The 19045-nt window shown below is 43.9% G+C and overlaps 2 protein-coding genes across 2 annotated transcripts in view; one reads left to right on the plus strand and one right to left on the minus strand.

Moving 5' to 3' along the window:
- Positions 1 to 19045, minus strand: part of LOC127608198 (neuroligin-3-like) — a 238327-nt gene that overhangs the window by 192404 nt on the left and 26878 nt on the right. Inside the window, exons 2-3 of the mRNA XM_052077159.1 lie at positions 1674 to 2344; positions 734 to 793 (exon numbers count right to left, since the gene is read on the minus strand). Of these exons, the coding sequence (XP_051933119.1) occupies positions 734 to 793; positions 1674 to 2145 (532 nt within the window). The 5' untranslated portion in view covers positions 2146 to 2344. The remainder of the gene's footprint in view (positions 1 to 733; positions 794 to 1673; positions 2345 to 19045) is intronic.
- On the plus strand, positions 4263 to 5362 carry LOC127607729 (uncharacterized). The gene is made up of 2 exons (XM_052076352.1): positions 4263 to 4806; positions 4927 to 5362. Exons 1-2 carry the CDS (start codon positions 4312 to 4314, stop codon positions 5140 to 5142), a joined length of 711 nt encoding a protein of 236 aa, XP_051932312.1. The 5' UTR covers positions 4263 to 4311; the 3' UTR covers positions 5143 to 5362.

The following is a 19045-nucleotide window of genomic DNA, read 5'->3' on the forward strand; positions in this document are numbered from 1 at the left end:
TATTTCTTTCGACACACCACAGAGGCGAGTTTACTCTTTCTCAACTTTTGTTTGCTGTTCTCCTTTACACTAGTTGAATCAACATTTGAAAGCAATGCACCTTTGACTCAATTGGGATATATTCTTTCAAAAACACCATCATCTGCAACAGTTTCATAACGGTGAGTAGGAGGAATATATCAGGTTTGCTCACCTGGCATTCCTTTGGAAGAATATCTTAATAAGCAGTTCTGAGAACGTCTGTTTTCGAGACCGGTAGTTTTTCGAGGCCGACTTGAAACACTACTTTGCACAGAATGTTCAAATTTGACAGTTTAATTTCAGCAATTCTCACTCTTGCCTCTGATTTCATCCACAGTTGTGGTGGACATGAAAACAAATAAAAGACCAAAAAATAAAAAAGAAAACCCATATACAATCACATTGAAATTAAGATGCAGGTTATTCTTAGCCATCGATTGCCTGTCAAAGCTCCAACGTTTATTTTGTGACCCGTTTATTTTTTCCATTCCCGGGTACACCGGTACATGCATGCGCAGCCTCATGCAAGGCAGCACAAGTGCTGGCTGTTCACTTGCATTCGTTTTCAAGGATGATGTGGCTCTTGCGTTCATGCCTATAAGAACTTTGACTTGAGACTTGGTTGATGCTGATATTGGCTGCTTTGGAAGGATGCGCCGCCCTCCTCTGTTTCTTTCATTTCATTTCTTTTCACGTGGGGTTGTTTACCTACCTCCTTTCCTACATATTTTCTTGTTGGGTTTCCTGGCACATTCCTTGGATATTCTTTTGACTGTAAAATGAATGGGAAACAAAATACTCCAAAATAACAGATAGCTCTGGAAAATATTGCAGGTAACATGCAACAAGTCGGTCAGACATCCGCAGCCCCTCCCCCATCGCCCATCCCCACCCTTTCACCCAAGTCATCAACAAGAAACGACAGAGGACCTGTTGAAAAAGTAAGTGGGGGTCATTGCAGAAATATTCCAAAGTGGTGGAATGAATTTGCTGCATCCTGGGACACAGGAAGCCCGTATTCACATGCACTTCTATTTAAGACCCATTACAGGCCACGCAGTCGCTGGTCAGAATTCACCATTTAGAGCTCCCGCAAATTGAAGTGATGTCAGTTCGAATCATTTGAATGAGTGAACGCTTCATAGGTCAGGCCTCTTTTGCTGTGCGGTTGTCCATTGGGGGCCATTCAGAGCATCCAAATCTAAAATGCGTGGCTTTTTGATGAGATCTCCATTTCAAGAGGACAGTAAAGGGTCTTACATAGGTTAGGCTGATGCCACAGGCCTCTCATGTACCAGACAGAGCATTTCACCAGCCTACGAGAAGATCATTCACTTATGAGGCAAGCACCTTGTCACTAATATCCGTCAAGACAGTGAGGGGAGGAAAAGTGCACAACCCAATGTCTCCCTTCTTTGATTCAAATGTTGTCATTATAAGTCATTTCGTCATCAAAAGAGGAACCTTTAAGTGTGACATGAAAATTGAGAGTCGATGAAAAGACCAAAGACGGTAAGTTGAGATGACTGACACAGACATAGCATGCGCCAGACAACAGGTCATGCTCGCGCAAATAAACAACAACAACAAAAAAAGAAGTGACAGAGAGGGAAGACAGAAGGGGTTTCATCCTGACTGCTAGACACACTCACCATCCTCTGTCGGAACATAGATGTTAAGATAAAGACAATCCTCATGTTGGTCTTGGATGTAAGTGGTAATTATATCCAGGTTGTAGGTGAACCAAATGGGCATCATGATCTCTGGAACAGCGTTGTGAATATTTTGGGGGCACACTGGAGCAAAGTGGGTGGCATTCTTGGTCCCTGACCAGGACGATGGCGGCTCGGGTGGCAAGAAGCGTTTTTCCCCAACTGGGGAGGCAGCGTAAGGGACCCCAAGATATTGGTCCACCGGGCCAAGGATCTCACTGGGCAGAGGCACCCTCACTCCTCGCAGTTTGCCATACTGTGTGTTGACGGTGGGGTGGTAGCTCTGACCCCTCACTGCCACAAAGCACCAGCAAAAAGTTAATAGCCACAAAGACGAGATGATGCCGGGGCAACTCTGGGATCTTTTCCAGTTCTGCAAGGGGGTACGACTTCTCCTCGGCGAAAACCACATGGTCCTCGAGAGCGAGTGCAAGCCACCAACATACAACTTTCCTCTGCCTTAGCTTAGATGTGCAGTCGGGCCACGGGAAGGCCAATCATGAGCTGATATACTGGGCTCCTGTGGCTTGGAGTGGATGAGAAACCGTTTTGCAGTTTCTCTCCTTAGAGAGAGATCCTTTCTCCTCGCTTGTCAGATCTTCTATCCCGTGCTACAAAAGAAGAAGACAAGAGAATTAATGACTGACAGCTCACCAGTGTGCGTCCTTCTACTTTAAGACCGTCATATTTATTGACTGCCGGGGAGCTTTTGTGTCCCGACATAAAACTGCTCACATAAATGTGACAAGAGTTTTTGCAAGTGGTCCATTAGACCAAATAATTCATGATGTCGTGTCATTATGTGTTTGATAATTAGCAATGCTCGTTTTTTTAATCACAGATGCAAATCTTCCTTTGTGATATTTTTTTTATTTTTTATGTTTTTGCGGGTGGGAGTATGATTCCTTATTTGCGCTTTTTTTTCTCTCATATGTCAGATTTTCATCATCATCATCATCATCACCATAATAACAGTGTTAACATTCATCCATCTATTTCCTAATCCGCTTCTCCTCACGAGGGTCGTGGGAATGCCGCAGCCTATCTCAAAAATGTGGTTTGCTTGAAGAAAAAAAATACAAGTATCATAAGTACAAGTAAAAAGTATGTTTATATAAATCAACAATGCATTTAGGAACACATAAATCCAACTCTGATTCAAACCAGTGTAACTGTAATGATATTTTTTTTAGTAACCACAAACATATTTCCACCCAGTCCCATTCCCAAGACTAAACTTCACACAAAGAGAAAAATCTGCATTCAAAGGAACATAGTCACATGATAAAAAATTCATCTTGTGCTTATTGCATTGCAGCATTTTCCCCATTTCCCTTTGGTGTAGATATAATATAGTCAAGTCAAGTCAAGTCAACAGTATTTATAGAGCACTTTCAAACAGCCATCGCTGCATACAAAGTGCTGTACATGGAGCGATTTAACATATACAATAAACAGTAATAAGTAATAAGTAATAAGGCGGTAGAAAGCACCAAGCAGTAAAACCAATAGCAAATCTAAGTCATGCTGAGTCAAACGCCAAAGAATACAAGTGAGTTTTGAGGAGGGCTTTAAAGATGGGCAGCGAGGAGGCTTGCCGAATGTTCAGTGGAATATAGATCCAAACATTCCCTGGACTAAGAGAAAAGGAAAAGGACAGAGGCAAATGCAGCTATAGGCAGCAAGGCCTCCGATGACCGTGCTGTAAACCAAACGTCAAAGGGTAAATTTGTAGAGCCCGGGATATCACCTTCCCACACACTTGCCTGATCAATTTTCATTTTCTGCAGTTTAGGCCCCCGCCATCATCCGACAACATTTGCTCTACAGAGAAACATCAACATTTAGGAGAGGATATTGCCTTCAAAAAGATGGCTTAAATGATTTATAATGCATCATCAACATGGGTGTTCCCGCAGGTGCTCTTATCGCTGCGTTATTATTCCCATCTGCAGGAACTGTGGTTCAAGCATACCGTATGTCCATACGTACCGAGGATGTGCCACATGAGCCCATCTTCGTCAGTACTTACGTAAAGAACGTGCAGACCATGGACTATGCTTTGGAATTCATGCACACAAAGCACCTGCTGACTGAAAATATATGACACGTCCCCTCTCACATTCAATCTGCGGATTAAGAGGCATCCGATGCTTGGAGCTAAGTGTTGATAAAGGATTATTTGCTAGAAAAGTCACACTGTAGGTTCAATGGACTGAGAAAGCAGACAAACCTTGAAGAAATATTTAGTTGAGATTATTGAATAAACAAGAGCATCCACCAACACTGCATACTTTGGATTTAGTGAGTGGTAACCTACTTCACCCACTCACCCTACCGCTGTCCCCAGATACCCATTTTGGTATCAGAATCAAAAGATTCAGACTCAGAAACTCTTTATTGTCCCTTTAAGGGATGTTGGCGCAGGGGCACATGAAAGACAAGGCACACAATGACTATATGATACATGGAATCATTTAAAAAGAAAATCTAGACTTGAGAAATAAATAAATAAACGCTTTTCATAAATAAACCTAAACAACACTAAAATAAAAGGAAACGTATTATTGTATATACCATGGAGTCAGTCCTGCGCTTTGGAATAACCAGTTGGTTTGGGAACCTGACTGTAAAATCGAAAGCTCAGATAACCAGCTTGGTTCGGTCGGTGAAGGCCCTCGTTATTGAGGAATGCGGCCCCCAGGACAGGGCGACGGCTCCTGGTGCTTGTGTCTCCGATGACTGTGGAGGCCCAGTCTTCCCCGAAAACCCCGCCCGCAGGATTGACAGAAGTGGGTTGAGGGGCCAGGCGGTTGCCAGCCCGGGTGAGGATCTCACTATTAGTCACTCTCTCCTCCCAGGAAACGTTGAGGAGAGATTGGAGTCGTCCTTGGTGGAACCTCTCGAGCCTCTTGATGCTGCTCCGAAAGAGGGTCCAACATTCGGCGCCATAGAGAAGGGTCAGGAGGACGACAGACTTATACACCATGATCTTCGTGTTGGTGGAAATGGCGTTATTCCTGAAGACCCGACGACCGAGGCGTCCAAAGGCTGTGTGGGCTGCCTGGATACGGTGCGTGAGATCATCCGTGAGGCCGGCGTCCTGCTGGATAATGCTGCCCAGGTAAGGGAACGCCGAGACCTGCTCGATGGGTTCGTCGTCTATGGTGATTTCGGGTGGATGATGGTTCAGGTGGAGGGTCTTTGTCTTTTTGGTGTTGACGGAGAGGCCAAAGGTCCTGTACGCTGCGGCGAAGCCGTCCGCGATGAGCTGGAGCCCCCCGGAGGAGTTGGACACCGCAGCATTGTCATCAGCGTACTGGAGTTCGCTGACGGTCGTGACCATGGTCCCCCGCCTGCTCCTCAAACGGCTGAGGTTGAAGAGCGAACCTTCAGTTTGGTAGCGTAGAGTGATTCCATGCTCCTGGACAGGGGTGACGTGGTGGATGAGCGCGGCGATGTAGAGGCAGAACAATGTCGGCGCCACCGTGCAGCCCTATTTGACACCGGTCCGAACGGGGAATGGGGGAGTCATTTCGCCCTGAGTCAGGACGCAACCCTTCATGCCGTCGTGAAACATCCGGATGAGGGATATGAATTTGGGGAGGCAGCCTTGACGTTCCAGCACTTTCCAGAGTGCTGCTCGGGGCGCAGAATCAAACGCTTTTGCTTGATCATAAAAGATGGCGTGGAACTCCCTCCGCTGCTCCCGGCACTTCTCCAGTAGCTGTCTGGCGCAGAACACCATGTCCGTGGTTCCCCTGCCTGGACGGAAGCCCGCCTGGGACTCCGGAAGAACAAGCTCAGCGAGACAAGTGAGTAGGTCGGCCAGTATACGACAGATGAGTTTTCCAGCAGTTGACAGCAGGTAAATTCCACGATAGTTTCCACAGTCGAGTTTGTCGCCCTTCTTGAATATCGTGACGATGACGGAGTCCTTCAGTTCCGTCTCCGTCTCCGTCTCCTCGACCCAGCATTGAAGGATTAAGGTGTGGAGGCGGGTGAGGAGATGTGCACCCCCAGCTTGTAAAAGTTCTACGGGGATGTCGTCGACTCCAGCAGCTTTGTTCTTCTTCATCCTCCTCATGGCTCCGGAGATCTCCCGGAGAGTCGGCAGCTCCGTCATCCAGTGTTGCACGGGGACAGGATCGAGGAAACCGTCTGTTGCGCATGTCGGACACCTTGCTAGGCGCTTAACGCCAGGACTGCGGTGGATTTCTATACCGCCGGACGCGGTCCCGCGGGATTTTGCTGACCCGAAGGTCATTACCACTTCGCACCAACTCTCCAGTGATGGAAAGTCCCATCAATTCGGCGTGGAGGCTCCCTTACGGACTTCACTGTGATCCACTAGGAATTGGCAATGGTTTGATCCGCACCTTTGAGACTAGGGATCGCAGCTCTTTTGCTAAGTAACTAGCTTCTTTAAAACATCAGGAAAGGTAATCGGACCCCCCCCCCCCCCCCCCCCCCGCTCCAAAGGATATATATGTGCAGTCCGTTATTCAACAGGCCAACAACATTCTAGACAATCCTTCCCACGTGCTGCACTCCCAATTCGAGCTCCAACACTCAGGAAGGAGGTACAGGACCCTTCTATGCAAACTAAACCGATATAAAAAGTTATTCATACCACAGGCTATCAACCTAATTAACAAACAACTCGAGGAAAGCAGACAAACACGCAGGAGGAGATGAGGGCAGTGTGGGGTGTGCAGATGCCTGTTACATATTGTCCAATGTATATAGAGTATATACTGTCCTGTATTGTATTATTATGTACAATGTATTATGTAAAATGTATGTATCGTTCAATGTATGTAGCGGCATGGGGGGCCTGTCCTCCAAGACAAGTTTCTCCTATGGGAGACCAAATAAACAGTCAAATCAAATCAAGTATTACTGGACCCCTACACAGTCTTGCTAACACATGTTAAGTCAGTTATTGCAAAAACTGAAACACGCAGACATGCAAATAAGTAATTGGAGCTGATAATATGAGAAACCTACACTTTAATTGCCATGAAGTAAATACATTGCACTTGGGATAAATGAGACCAACCCGTGTACTCTTCAACATCGACCTTGTGTTTAACAAAAGAGCTCTCTGCTTGTATCGGTACTCTCTTGAAACAGATTCAAAGAGGCTTTGCTCTCTTGTTGTCTTGAAATGCAATGCAATTTTGCCTCATTTTGTTCTTTCTCCTCCTCTAAAGAGATGTCCGAATTTTATTATTGATCCTCTCTCTCTCTCTCTCTCTCTCTCTCTCTCTCTCTCTCTCTCTCCTCTCTCTCTCTCTCTCTCTCTCTCTCTCTCTCTCTCTCTCTCTCTCTCTCTCTCTCTCTCTCTCTCTCTCTCTCTCCTCTCTCTCTCTCTCTCTCTCTCTCTCTCTCTCTCTCTCTCTCTCTCTCTCTCTCTCTCTCTCTCTCTCTCTCCTCTCTCTCTCTCTCTCTCTCTCTCTCTCTCTCTCTTCTCTCTCTCTCTTCTCTCTCTCTATATATATATATACTAGCTGGTTCGCCGCCCTTCGGGCGGCTCATCAGCTAGTTCCTGCGGAAGGCTGGTAAGGTGGTGGTTCGCCGCCGCTAGTTCCTGCGGAAGGCTGGTAAGGTGGGCCTTCGGCCCACAAAAGTGTTGTTGCTTGGTTCAACTTTTTGTTCATCTTCATTGCTTATCGTGAAAATAAAGAGATGTTTAGCTCTACTAAATAACTAAGAATTTTATTGCAATGCTTGTGGGTAGACAACATTTTTTCGTTAAGATGCCCGCACGATCGTAGTGAGCCACTGCCTGAGCGGCGCAGTGGCGGCGCGGTGAAGTAGGTACGTTTTGAAAAGGGACAGACGGAAGGACAGACCGCGTGCGGGACGACGCGCAATATATATATATATATATATATATATATATATATATATATATATATATATATATATATATATATATATATATATATATATATATATATATATTTAATGAAATGTTATGGCACGTACTCCAATGTTTTCCTGTCTTAAATCTGTTTCCTTTTGGATTCATTTATTATTCTTATGATGATTTATTATCCTAATTAAAACACATACATGTACAACAATTTTAATATGCAGTACATACTCTTGATCATGGGTGGATTCTATGACACTGTACTATGTCCTTAGATGATAATGCATATGACGGTAAAATTGAACGTGGCAGAAGCACATCATGGAGAATTCAGAGCCCACATCCCCACACTGTTCTGGTGTGCTCCATGATTTTGCTCATTGTAGCAGGATATAGTTTCCTTTTCCAGAAGCTGTGCTTGCTCAACCGTCAAAGCCGCTATCTCTCCCAGAGATTATATGATTACTTTCACCAAAGTGAGAACTAGTGGGGGAGGGGTGCAGTATCAACGTATGTAGCCTCTTGACATACTCATGGATAGTAAGAGCATCAAGGCACTGCAGTAGTGAATGTGCACGTCAGCCTTGTGTTTGTTGGCCGTTGGCGGCGGCTCATGGAGTCGACTGAAGTCCATCATTAGGAAAAGAGCCGATGCCAGATGTAGCATCGGATGAGCATGATGTCATCAGCAGAAGTGAAGATGTATTGCACATGAAAGTGTGTGGGAGTGACCAGCTGCACCTGCTCCAGTCTCTGTGTGAAGGCAGCTGCAACACGCTCTGCGGAGGCACAAACAGGCTGACTGAAGACAGAGGACTTCTCGGGGGCTATGTGGATTGTTTTCTTGGCTCAGCTGGGGTGAGGCATCAGCGCCACTGATGGTGGTGACTGTGATGCAATTCTGTGGCTAGCTCGGGACAACATGATTGAAGTGGCTTTGCTAGTTGGGCTTCAGTCATGGGAGGAGGGTCCCGGAGGAGGGGTTTAACGGTTGAAGTGAAGGGGAATGGATGTTATAGGTTCCTCGATGTCTGTGGCTAACTATGGCAGCCCGAGGCCAGAGCAGAGAAAGCGGGGGAGAGCAGTGCAATTCCATTTTGTGGTGCAGAAACACGAGCGGCACACTGATAAGAGGCAAGGCTACTGCTGCTTTGTAAGGAATAAATGCATGGGTTTGCAGGTGCTGGGTTCCAACTCTTGTTCTGTACCACTACTCTTGCAACGACTGATGTTCCGTTTTCTGTGGGCATTTCATTGGGTACACACCCCATTGTAATCTAAATAAAAATCAATATCTGAATTACACAATAAATCGCCTGCCTTTACGAAGATAATAAGCTCCTTTCAAATAGAGCTCAATCATAAGTGATGTAAAGAAACACTCAGATTCACACCTAGTCTTAACCAGAAAAAGCATTTTCCATTCATTCTTTAATCTGCTTATCCTCACAAGGGGTCGCACGGTGCTGGAGCCTATCACAGCTGTCTTCGGGCAATAGGCGGGTACACCCTGAACCGGTCGCCAGCAAATCACAGGGCACACATAGACAAACAACCATCCGTGCTCACAATCACACCTAGAGACAATTTAGAATAAGATAAGAAAACCTTTATTTGTGTCACAATGGAGAAATTCGCAATCTACAGCAGCAACATTTGGAGGGAAGAAAGTTTAAAAAAATGCATGCACAAATAAATTGAAAAAAATAACTGTCCACAGTACAGAATGCAGTCTAAAATATAAAATATAAGCATATGTCCAACTGCATATATGCTGCACAAGGTGGCTGTGGTATTTAAAATGGAAATGTTCTGTTAACCTGCCGTGCATGCTTTGGGAATGTGGGAGGAAACGGCACAAGGAGAACATGCAAACTCCACCCAGGAAGGCCGGAACCAGAATCGAACCCTGCACCTCTGCACTGTGAAGCGGACATGCTCTCCAATCGATCACTGTGCTGCCCTTCCATCCATCCATCCATTTTCCGAACCGCTTGATCCTCACTAGGGTCGCGGGGGGTGCTGGAGCCTATCCCAGCCGTCTTCGGGCAGTAGGCGGGGGACACCCTGAATCAGTTGCCAGCCAATGGCAGGGCACACAGAGACGAACAACCATCCACACCCACACTGACACCTTGGGACAATTTAGAGCATCCAATCAGCCTGCCATGCATGTTTTTGGAATGTGGGAGGAAACCGGAGCACCCGGAGAAAACCCACGCAAGCCCGGGGAGAACATGCAAACTCCACACAGGGAATCGAACCCGGTACCTCTGCACTGTGAAGCCGACGTGCTAACCACTGGACTACCGGGCCACACTGTGCCGCCCTTGTAATTCTTAATTGATATGTATGTATTTACTAATTTATTTACTGTGTTCACTGCCTTTGTTATTGTATGATTAGTTTCTAATCCATATACAGCACTTTGTATGCAGCAATGGTTATTATGAAGTGTGATATAAATAAAGTTGAACTGAGAGCTATTTATGTAAGAACTTGTTCTAAAGAAAACCTTTGAAAAATGTCGCAATGAGTTCGACATGTTAAAATCACATTAAAAATTTGATGGCGAACAGAGAAACTTGAAAAGAAAATCTGAAACAGGCAGCCATTGAAACTGGAAGTGTCTGGCGAATGTCTGTGCAAAACAACAGTTTGCAATGTTGAACGAACCCTGTAAAAAAACAAACAAACAATCAAACAAAAAACAACCAACATTCACTATGCCTGCATACACTTGCAAACCTTCGCCGCCCAGTGAGATATGGGCCTTGGGCCTTATGAGCTATTTTTTGTTGTCATTGATAAACAGTAATCGCTCGTTTATCGCGGTTATCAATGTGTGTATTTATTATTATTATTATAATTATTGTGGGGTTTTTTTAAATGACACTAGTTAACAGTCAGCTGTTGTAGTAATTGTTGCATTCGTAACGGTAGTGCTCATGTACATTACATATGAAGTGTTTATGCATCTGAACATCACATCCTCTTTGATTTACCTATATACCATGTACCTTAATAAGTTTGGGTTTAAAGTTCTACACAGCTTCTAAACACCTTTACCTTACGTTCCGTTTTGTTGTATCCAGTTTAACCGCCTGGGTGGCCGCTCACAATATGAGAATGTGGAGAGGCTAAGACAAAACGTACTTTTTAACTGTATGGAAGCTTAGTTCCCTTGAGATTTTTCACTCAATTTTCACTGCCTTAAAACTGCGTAGCCCAAATAATAGTTCGTATTTACAGTCACTGAGGAAAATGCTTGCAATGGAGGCCACAGAGAACATTGCTAAAAAAAAAGTAAGCTCTTCAAAATGTCTGGATTTCAACAGTCTTTACTTTGGGTGGGGTCTTTTGGGGGGGAGAAAGAAAATCACTGAACCCACCTGCATAGACATCTTGGGACACCTCAAAGACTACAAAGATGATATTTTCTGCACGGTTATATTACAGGATTTTTCTGCATTTCTTTTGTTACAGTTGCGAAATGTAGCAGCTACTTTTTTTTCTTATTATGGATCCTGCGTATCAATGTGCGTTCTTAGAAAATCTGATTTCTAGTTTCAATTTCAACAGCAACAGGAGGGGGACCCCCCCCCCCCCCCCCCCCCTCTGGTTGAGATAAAAAGCATCAAGTCAAACTTTTTTTAATCAGGACAAAGCAAGTACATAGGACAGTGTGATTGAATGTGTGTGTTTAGAGGACACACAGTAAGGGAGGACTTCATCAGTCTTGCTCGTCCCCTCACACCCCCAACAGCTTCTCAGAAGTCCTCTGTGCTTTGATCTCTACCTGTTGAAGTACCGCTAAGGGAGCAAAAGAGGGAAAGGGAAAGACTGCACGAGTTCTCCCTCATCATCCCAGAAATATTGATCGTCTCATCATCGTGGCCTTGCCGACCCTAATAAATACGACTGGGGCGGTTGACGCAGGCTGGGGAGGGAGGCGGAGGTGTTGTGCTGAATCTAAGGGAGGTTATTAGCCTCTAATGCAACACGGCACTCCAGCGAGTACAACCCATTAAGCACCCTTCGCCCAAATTCTCAACTCCCAACAGGATATGCTCGTATTCTGCCTGCCCAATCCTTGCATTTTCAGAATTAATATCTTTTTGGTCATGATTTGGCAAAGTAGAAGAGAACCAGGACTGGTGACATGGAAGTAATTGGAGGAGTTCAGAGCTTTGGTCAAGGGCACCTCAGCTGTGAATTGGGTCATGAGCTCCAAACCAACGTCAATCAGGGCAAGTGAAGCTGAGGCCTCTCAGTCGAGGGCCAAATTCTTGACAAAAGAATGTTGGGGGGCGGAAATCAAATCCTATCAAATAAATTTGATGGTAAAGCTCTTGATCTACAGAGCAGCTTTCAGTGCCCAGGTCAGATAACAGTGCCGAGATCTGATTATCTGATCTACTACCAAGTGCATCATATCCAAGGTCATTGTGTTCACATTTATTAAACTGCCGTGACAACCCACATGTGCATGCAGCCCAAATGCACATAAACAACCGCATAAATGATAGTTAACGCTGTAACTGCTGGTGTTTTTTGTTTTGTTTGTTTGTTCTTTTCGACATACAGGAGAGTTGTTTATGTAGACATGCGATGACGTCAGTCTTACATTGAAAGGAGACTGTATATCTGATCTGTCCGTGCTGCAGGTTTGGAGAATGCCTGATTGGCATTTCGGGGAATTGGATTCCATTTTGGATTCGATTAAACAAAAACATGTTTAGATTACATTCATAATGGGAGTAAAATTTGTGTTTTCACACAATGTACATTAGACCAAGGTAAAATATAAGGATGAGCAGCTGCACTTTACAGTGAAACTCCTCTAAAACGAAATCATGTTTGCAGCAAGCACTTTTTCACAACAGGTGGGTTTTCACTGCAGCAAATTTGATCTCAGATGTAAGCACACACACATCCTCCCCCCACGCACACACACAAACACACGTGTACTCTATTTCTATTCCACATACACTGACACACACAAACATGTGTACACGCACACACAAACGTATGTGTACTCTATTTTTATTCCAATAGTGCATAAGTATGAGCACACACTTTTTTGACATTTCATATTGTCAGTGTCGAAAGAAAAAAAAAAGGGTAAGACATTGTGAAATTTACGATCAGCATTCACTTTCACTTACATCAATTTCTTGGATAATGTCTTTTATTTTGCTTGCTCCGTCTTTCATTTTGATCACTTTTACCCTCTATTCCAGCATCAGAGCTCTTCTTGTCTTAGCTGCTTCACATCCAAAGGGCCATTGTGTAGCCATTTTAGCAATGCAACGTCTATCCTCGTCTGAATCTAACAATAACAAATAATTCCTGGCATGCAATGAACTTTTAAGCCAGCCACGGGACGCTACCTAGTACTAGTTAGCTCTCGAAGGCTGAAAACCTTACGCTAACTCTCATTTAGCGTTAGCTGTTTTTAGCATGATAACAAGTAAAGCATTCGAGGAAACGTTTGTTTATTTGAATGTCCGTCGAGTCATAAGCAATTTACTCTGAGCAGCTAATCTGATGCTACGGATCTAGCTTCAGTATCTCCACACATAGACAGTAAGGTCCCTCTTGGCCAATCCGAGGCCAGGATGATGTTCGGTAAGCCATTGGCAGAGCAGCGATGAGTATGTTGAATCCAGGCAACTCGCAGCTGTGACCGAAATAAACATCATTCACTATGTAAACCAGTGTGGTGGTTGCTGTTGCCGTTTCCAAACGAACCAGTAGAGGTCGTTGTTGGATAAGAATTCGTTGTCGTGAATGTCTTTGCGAGGCTGGAGCAGAGAAAATGATTTCGTATAACGCAACAGGCGGGTTTTTGTCATATGGGGGGCAGGAGAATGGGAATTGTGTTAATGCATGAAGATATTTAAGTATTTTCGCCCATACAGGTTTCGTTCTAGAGGAGTTTCGTGTCTATTTTCACTGTGAATGTCTGATACGAATGACGCATAATAAGGCAGTCTTTGGTTCTTTTTTTTTTTTAATGAAGGATTTATGAAGTATTGTGTCAGTGTACAGGTGCTTTTAATGAAAAGTCCACTGCTCACGTTGTTGTCCAAGTGGTAATATTAAAAGCCCCTAGAGGTAGTTTTCTTCGTCCCCCTCCAACACCCCCCCGAAGGTTTTTACCAACACCTCTTCTAAAATATAGATGTCAAAAGACTTGACTTCTTAGGCCTTTTCTCCCACACAAGTATATTCATAGAACAGCAGTGTATGAAAGACAAGAAGGATTTGGAGTGGAAGTTGCATGAAGTACCACCCTTGGGCTCCCTTGAAAGCCATTCAAAGCACTAACATTCCAATTTATACATTTTTACACTCACTTAAGAATCTTCCAGTTGATGAGGTTGAATAATGGACAAAAATCTTTTGAAATGCTAACTACAGTACCGATTCAACAAGATTCCAGAACAGATGTGTTTAATTCACCTCAGCGGTTGCAGGACACTCCTCAACCAGCTCTACACGGGAAGCGTCTCCTTTATCAATCCCAGAAAACACAATGTTTTTCAAACATGGATGTTCAACGAAGACTTTTAATTGCAGCAAATGCACAACTAGATTTGCACAGACCTCTGAGACAAGCTGAAATGGGAACAAGACAAAACGAGTTCTGGATAGACACGGTTTGAAAGTCCCCCTACTTTGTTGTTCTAGTAGCTAGTCTCAAATAAAAGATTCCGCATTAGTCCTGGGGAACATCTAACTTGAAATGAAGTGAACCAATGTGACCCAAGAGTGTGTAATCACTGATTACAAGCGCTTGTGGTGAGAACCAAGGCTGGATGTGCCATTACACAAATGACAAGAGACAGAAGGACAAGAACCAGAGGAATCAGAACGTTACCTCTGTTGAACTCATTAAAATGTGAGAGGCAACAGCAAAAACTTAATTTAGCATCTCGCCTCACAATGCGCGCTGCCGAGAGAAAGCCTTCGAGCCGGTGCGCCGCTTTCAGACTGGCTTCAATCATGAAGGGATTGCTCTCTGGCCTCCTTGTGTCGATTTTACAGAGAATACATATCTATAAATTATTTTCTAACACGTGTTTCATTCAAATAGGGAGACATGGATTTTAAAACAGCAAAATCAATAATGAATGTACGCATGCACTGAAGCATTCATCTTACAGGCACGCTCCTCGTTGAAAATCACTGGACTGATTAACAACAACACACTGTTTCAAATCTTAGAGACCGGCAGGTAGCAGAATAACATCAGAAAGTCATGGCTTCGCTCTCGCTAGGCGGCGGGGGATGCGACATCGGCAGGGGTCCTCGCCTTCACTATTTTTCCTCTCAACACACCGAGACCAAGCAGCCATTATATCTAAGACTTGGCATCAAATCAAGGACAATGATGCTGCATATTCTGACTGCTAATAACCACACTGATGCTGGCACGGTTCTGAAGAACCAGAAGGGATGTGGTCAGGTGGTGGCAGCCATGGGTCTCATTAGGGCTTGATGGCTTGCTTCCTTTACTTGGCCAATAACCAAGACATTGGTACAGTGGAAACTCTTGGGCTCATTTATTTGGATATCATGAAGAAATGCACCATGGAAGAACTTTCAACAATACTAAACAACAATATTAATATCGAGTGGCACATTCAGTCCTTGCTTTGAAGACAAATTACGTTCAGTAATGCGGCTCACTGTTTTAACCTGACTCTTAAGACAATTTTGCATCTGATGACACTCGCTGTGTTTTGTAATGCAAGGCCGCTACAGTATACAACTTCCTCTGAACTTTCTTCAATAGCACTGCTTTTTAATTGTTGGAATAGATGTCACATGAATGTCAAAAACCTTTAAGTAAAATCAAGAAAATACATTTTAAAAAAACACAATTGCGCTCAGTCAAAAAAGGTTGTCTTCGTTTAATTTGTAATAAAAACAAACTTCAATCAAATTTTCGCTCTCACTATCAAAAATGCACTTCCAATTAAGCGGCAAAACCATTTTTAGGGTAAGCAGAGTTGTTAGTATTAGCTGAATGCAAGTACCGTATTTTCACGACTATAAGGCGCCATTAAAAGTCTTAAATTCTCTCCAAAATGGAGAGGACGCCTTATGGTGCGGAGCATCCTTTGTATGCGCTGAGTTCCAAAATCTGACTGACAGCCGACACGCTGTTTATATAGAGAAAAGGCGGAAGTGACTGTGGCCAGGCATGCGGGAAAGAAGTCGGCCAATCAGGGAAGGGTGGGTGTGTGTATACATATATGGAGAGGGAGAGAGAGAGAGAGGGAGGGGGAGAGAGAGAGAGGGAGGGGGAGAGAGAGAGAGAGAGAGAGAGAGAGAGAGAGAGAGAGAGAGAGAGAGAGAGAGAGAGAGAGAGAGAGAGAGAGAGAGAGAGAGAGAGAGAGAGAGAGAGAGAGAGAGAGAGGACAGGCAAGCTGGGGAGCAGTCCGCCAATGGTGAAGGGTGGGCATGTACATGGATGCTAAAGGGACGCCACAAGCAGGTACCAACACCTGTATAGAGTGTGGCAATGTGCATTGTTGCAAAACAACTCCGGTTTTGGTTTCTAAGAACCCCTGAAAATAAATTTGACAAAAAGACACGCCTACGAAGCTCAGTTCAAACTTAAAGCCACCGGTTATGCTTTTGGCATGCGTGCCCATCTCACAACAGCGGTGAAAAACCAAGTCAAGCAAATGAACTCTGAGGTTGCCGTTATTCCCGGAGGCTTGACTAAAGAACTCCAACCGCTGGACATTGGCATCAACCGGGCGTTCAAAGTAAAGTTGCGAACGGCATGGGAACAATGGATGATCGGTGGCAAACACAACTTTACAAAGAGTGAGAGGCAGCGCTTGGCGAGTTACGCTACAATACGCAACAACGAGAGGGAACGCGGCGTTTTTGATGGATTACGGTACTTGCACAATCGTTCAATTCTTTCTACACACACATGCGCTGCCGCCATGTTTCGCTCTGTTCTTTACTTACAAATGTAGGAAAGCTTCACACGAGAGAAATGTTGACTTTGCTGTTGCTGCTCCTTCTTTCCGCTCGGCAATGCGTAGCAACTCACACTTTAGCATGTGATGCGTTCAATGACAACTGGGATGTGCAGTCCTCTGCTTCTGATACACAGGATGAGGACTTTGATGGATTTCTGGGTGATGATTGATCGAAAAACGTGAGAACATTGTACGATGGCTAAATAAAATACACCCGAACTCAGTTCTGCTTTCGTTGCCTTTTTAAAAACGTGTTTTTAGCTTGTATCTGTATGTCTTGGCATGCTACCGTATGCTTCAAGCTAACGTGTTAGCGTGCGCGCATGCATGCCGTATGTTTAAGCTGGCGTATGTTTTACCACTGTAAAACTGCGCCCATTGGTACATTGTGGTCTGTCTATGTGTAAAATACAGAAATGTCACCCATTGATGAGACTGCGCCCAACCGTACGGTGCGTCGAATAGTCATGAAAATACGGTAACTAGTGAAGTAACGTGTTATCTAACTTAGTTACTTAAAAATCCAATGATCAGTAAAGTTACTAGGTTACTTTTTAAAGCACATCGACAAGGCACTTTTCCAAGGTAACTGTGGCAACACTGCTCACGAGAGCCAGTGACGGTTGCCTTACAATGGTCAGCTGATCATGCATTTGCCCATTTTGCCCTGAGTCTGCAAGAACAGACTGTAGCCTTCCCGACCCAAACCTTGATCTGGTTAAGCTGTTGAGCCATCGGAAGTGGATGGTTGGATGGATGGATGTGGTGAACAGCTGCATGAATGGATTTTGCTGATTCTCGTAGGACAAATAAAGACCCATTACTAGACACTGAGATGAACCCTGTGGCTGCTCAGCGAATAAATAATGGCCAGACTGCAAGATGCTGACGGTGCTTGAAACAGCCCTTTGCTCCCCTGGACTCAATGATTTGGACAGATGTGATCAAGAAGTTTCAAGTAGAGAGACTCTATACAGTCTAATATCTATATTTCTCTTGAGTGACTGTCTGTGTGTGTATGCATGTGTGTGTGTGTGTGTGTATATGAGTCAGATGCAGTTTTTGAAATAATATGCTATGAGGAACACTGACAGAGAAGGGGTATTTATCAAAGCCTCAAGACTCAATTATAAGGAAAACAAGTGAACCGCTTAAAAAAGACAAATACATTTCCAACAGTACATCATTGCAACTGCTATTGAGCCACAGCATAGATGGGAAAAATAAATAAAACTCAAAGTATCTCATCATTCAAGCAGCCCCACGGGGATTCTCAGAGCAACCATAGGATTAACTAATTGAATACCACCCCTTTTCACTGGAGCAACCGCCTCAATCCCTCACATTTTCGGGAATTTTGACTGATTTGCAAGGCCCACAGAATTTTCTGTTCTATGGCTATATATACATGCAACCTGTCAAAAGAAAGGTGAGACTCTCTTCTTTCAGCAGAAAAAAAGTTTGTTTCTATCTTTCTCCGTTCGTTGGCAATCAGCATCATAAAACTGCTAAGTTTGATGGAAAAGGCCGATTTTCTGCAGAAATCCAGAGAAAATGAGCTTTTTGTAAAAGCATGCATTTCAAGCATCATTTCACGTTTTACAATATTTTTTGCTTTTGTGGCAGCTCAAATACCTCAATATTGTGTTCCTCCTACAAAATAACATTACAAATAATGTTTTTTGTAGCAAAATAATTTATTTGCACACAACAAAACTAATGAACTATGAACAAAAGTGCAGCTGTGGAGAAGATGGTTTTTGGCTTCCATCCAGTTTGTCACCACATCGATTCATCCCACCACGTCCAGATGCACGACCTATTATAGAAACATAAAAAGTTGCAAATATACAGTATCTTGCTGCAGAGTGAGGTACAATAATTTTATTTACCTTTCTTTCCACCACCAAAGCGAGGAGTCATCTTTTGGCTTCTGGTTGGATAATCTGTAATTGATAGAAGTATGTACAATTACCACACTTTTATTTTTCTATTTTTTTATTGTTGCTTTCCACTTACATTTCAACATCTCTCACACACACACATGCTCGCACATTGCTATTTACACCATTCATTCCACGTTGCTCAGCAACCAATTTGACATGAAATGGAATATGAATTTAACACTAGTGGTTTTAGCAGAGCTGAGCGGACCATATGTGTCCTGTTTTTTTTTTTTGTTTTTGTTTTTTTTAAACCTATGGCGACATGCAAGTCAGCACATTTACGGCGCATATTTTCATGCACATCTAGGAGACTTATCAACCGTACATAAATGATTAGTGTTACTGGCAACTTTATAGTATAGCGAGGACTGTAGCGGTACATAAAAGTGACTGATAAGGCATAAGAAGTGATGAAGTTTTGAATGGGAACTTGCAAGCTAGTCAGCAGTTACCTCCTCGTTCCAGCGGCTCTGG

The sequence above is a fragment of the Hippocampus zosterae genome, chromosome 1, assembly GCF_025434085.1.
Source record: "Hippocampus zosterae strain Florida chromosome 1, ASM2543408v3, whole genome shotgun sequence".
Taxonomy (NCBI): domain Eukaryota; kingdom Metazoa; phylum Chordata; class Actinopteri; order Syngnathiformes; family Syngnathidae; genus Hippocampus; species Hippocampus zosterae.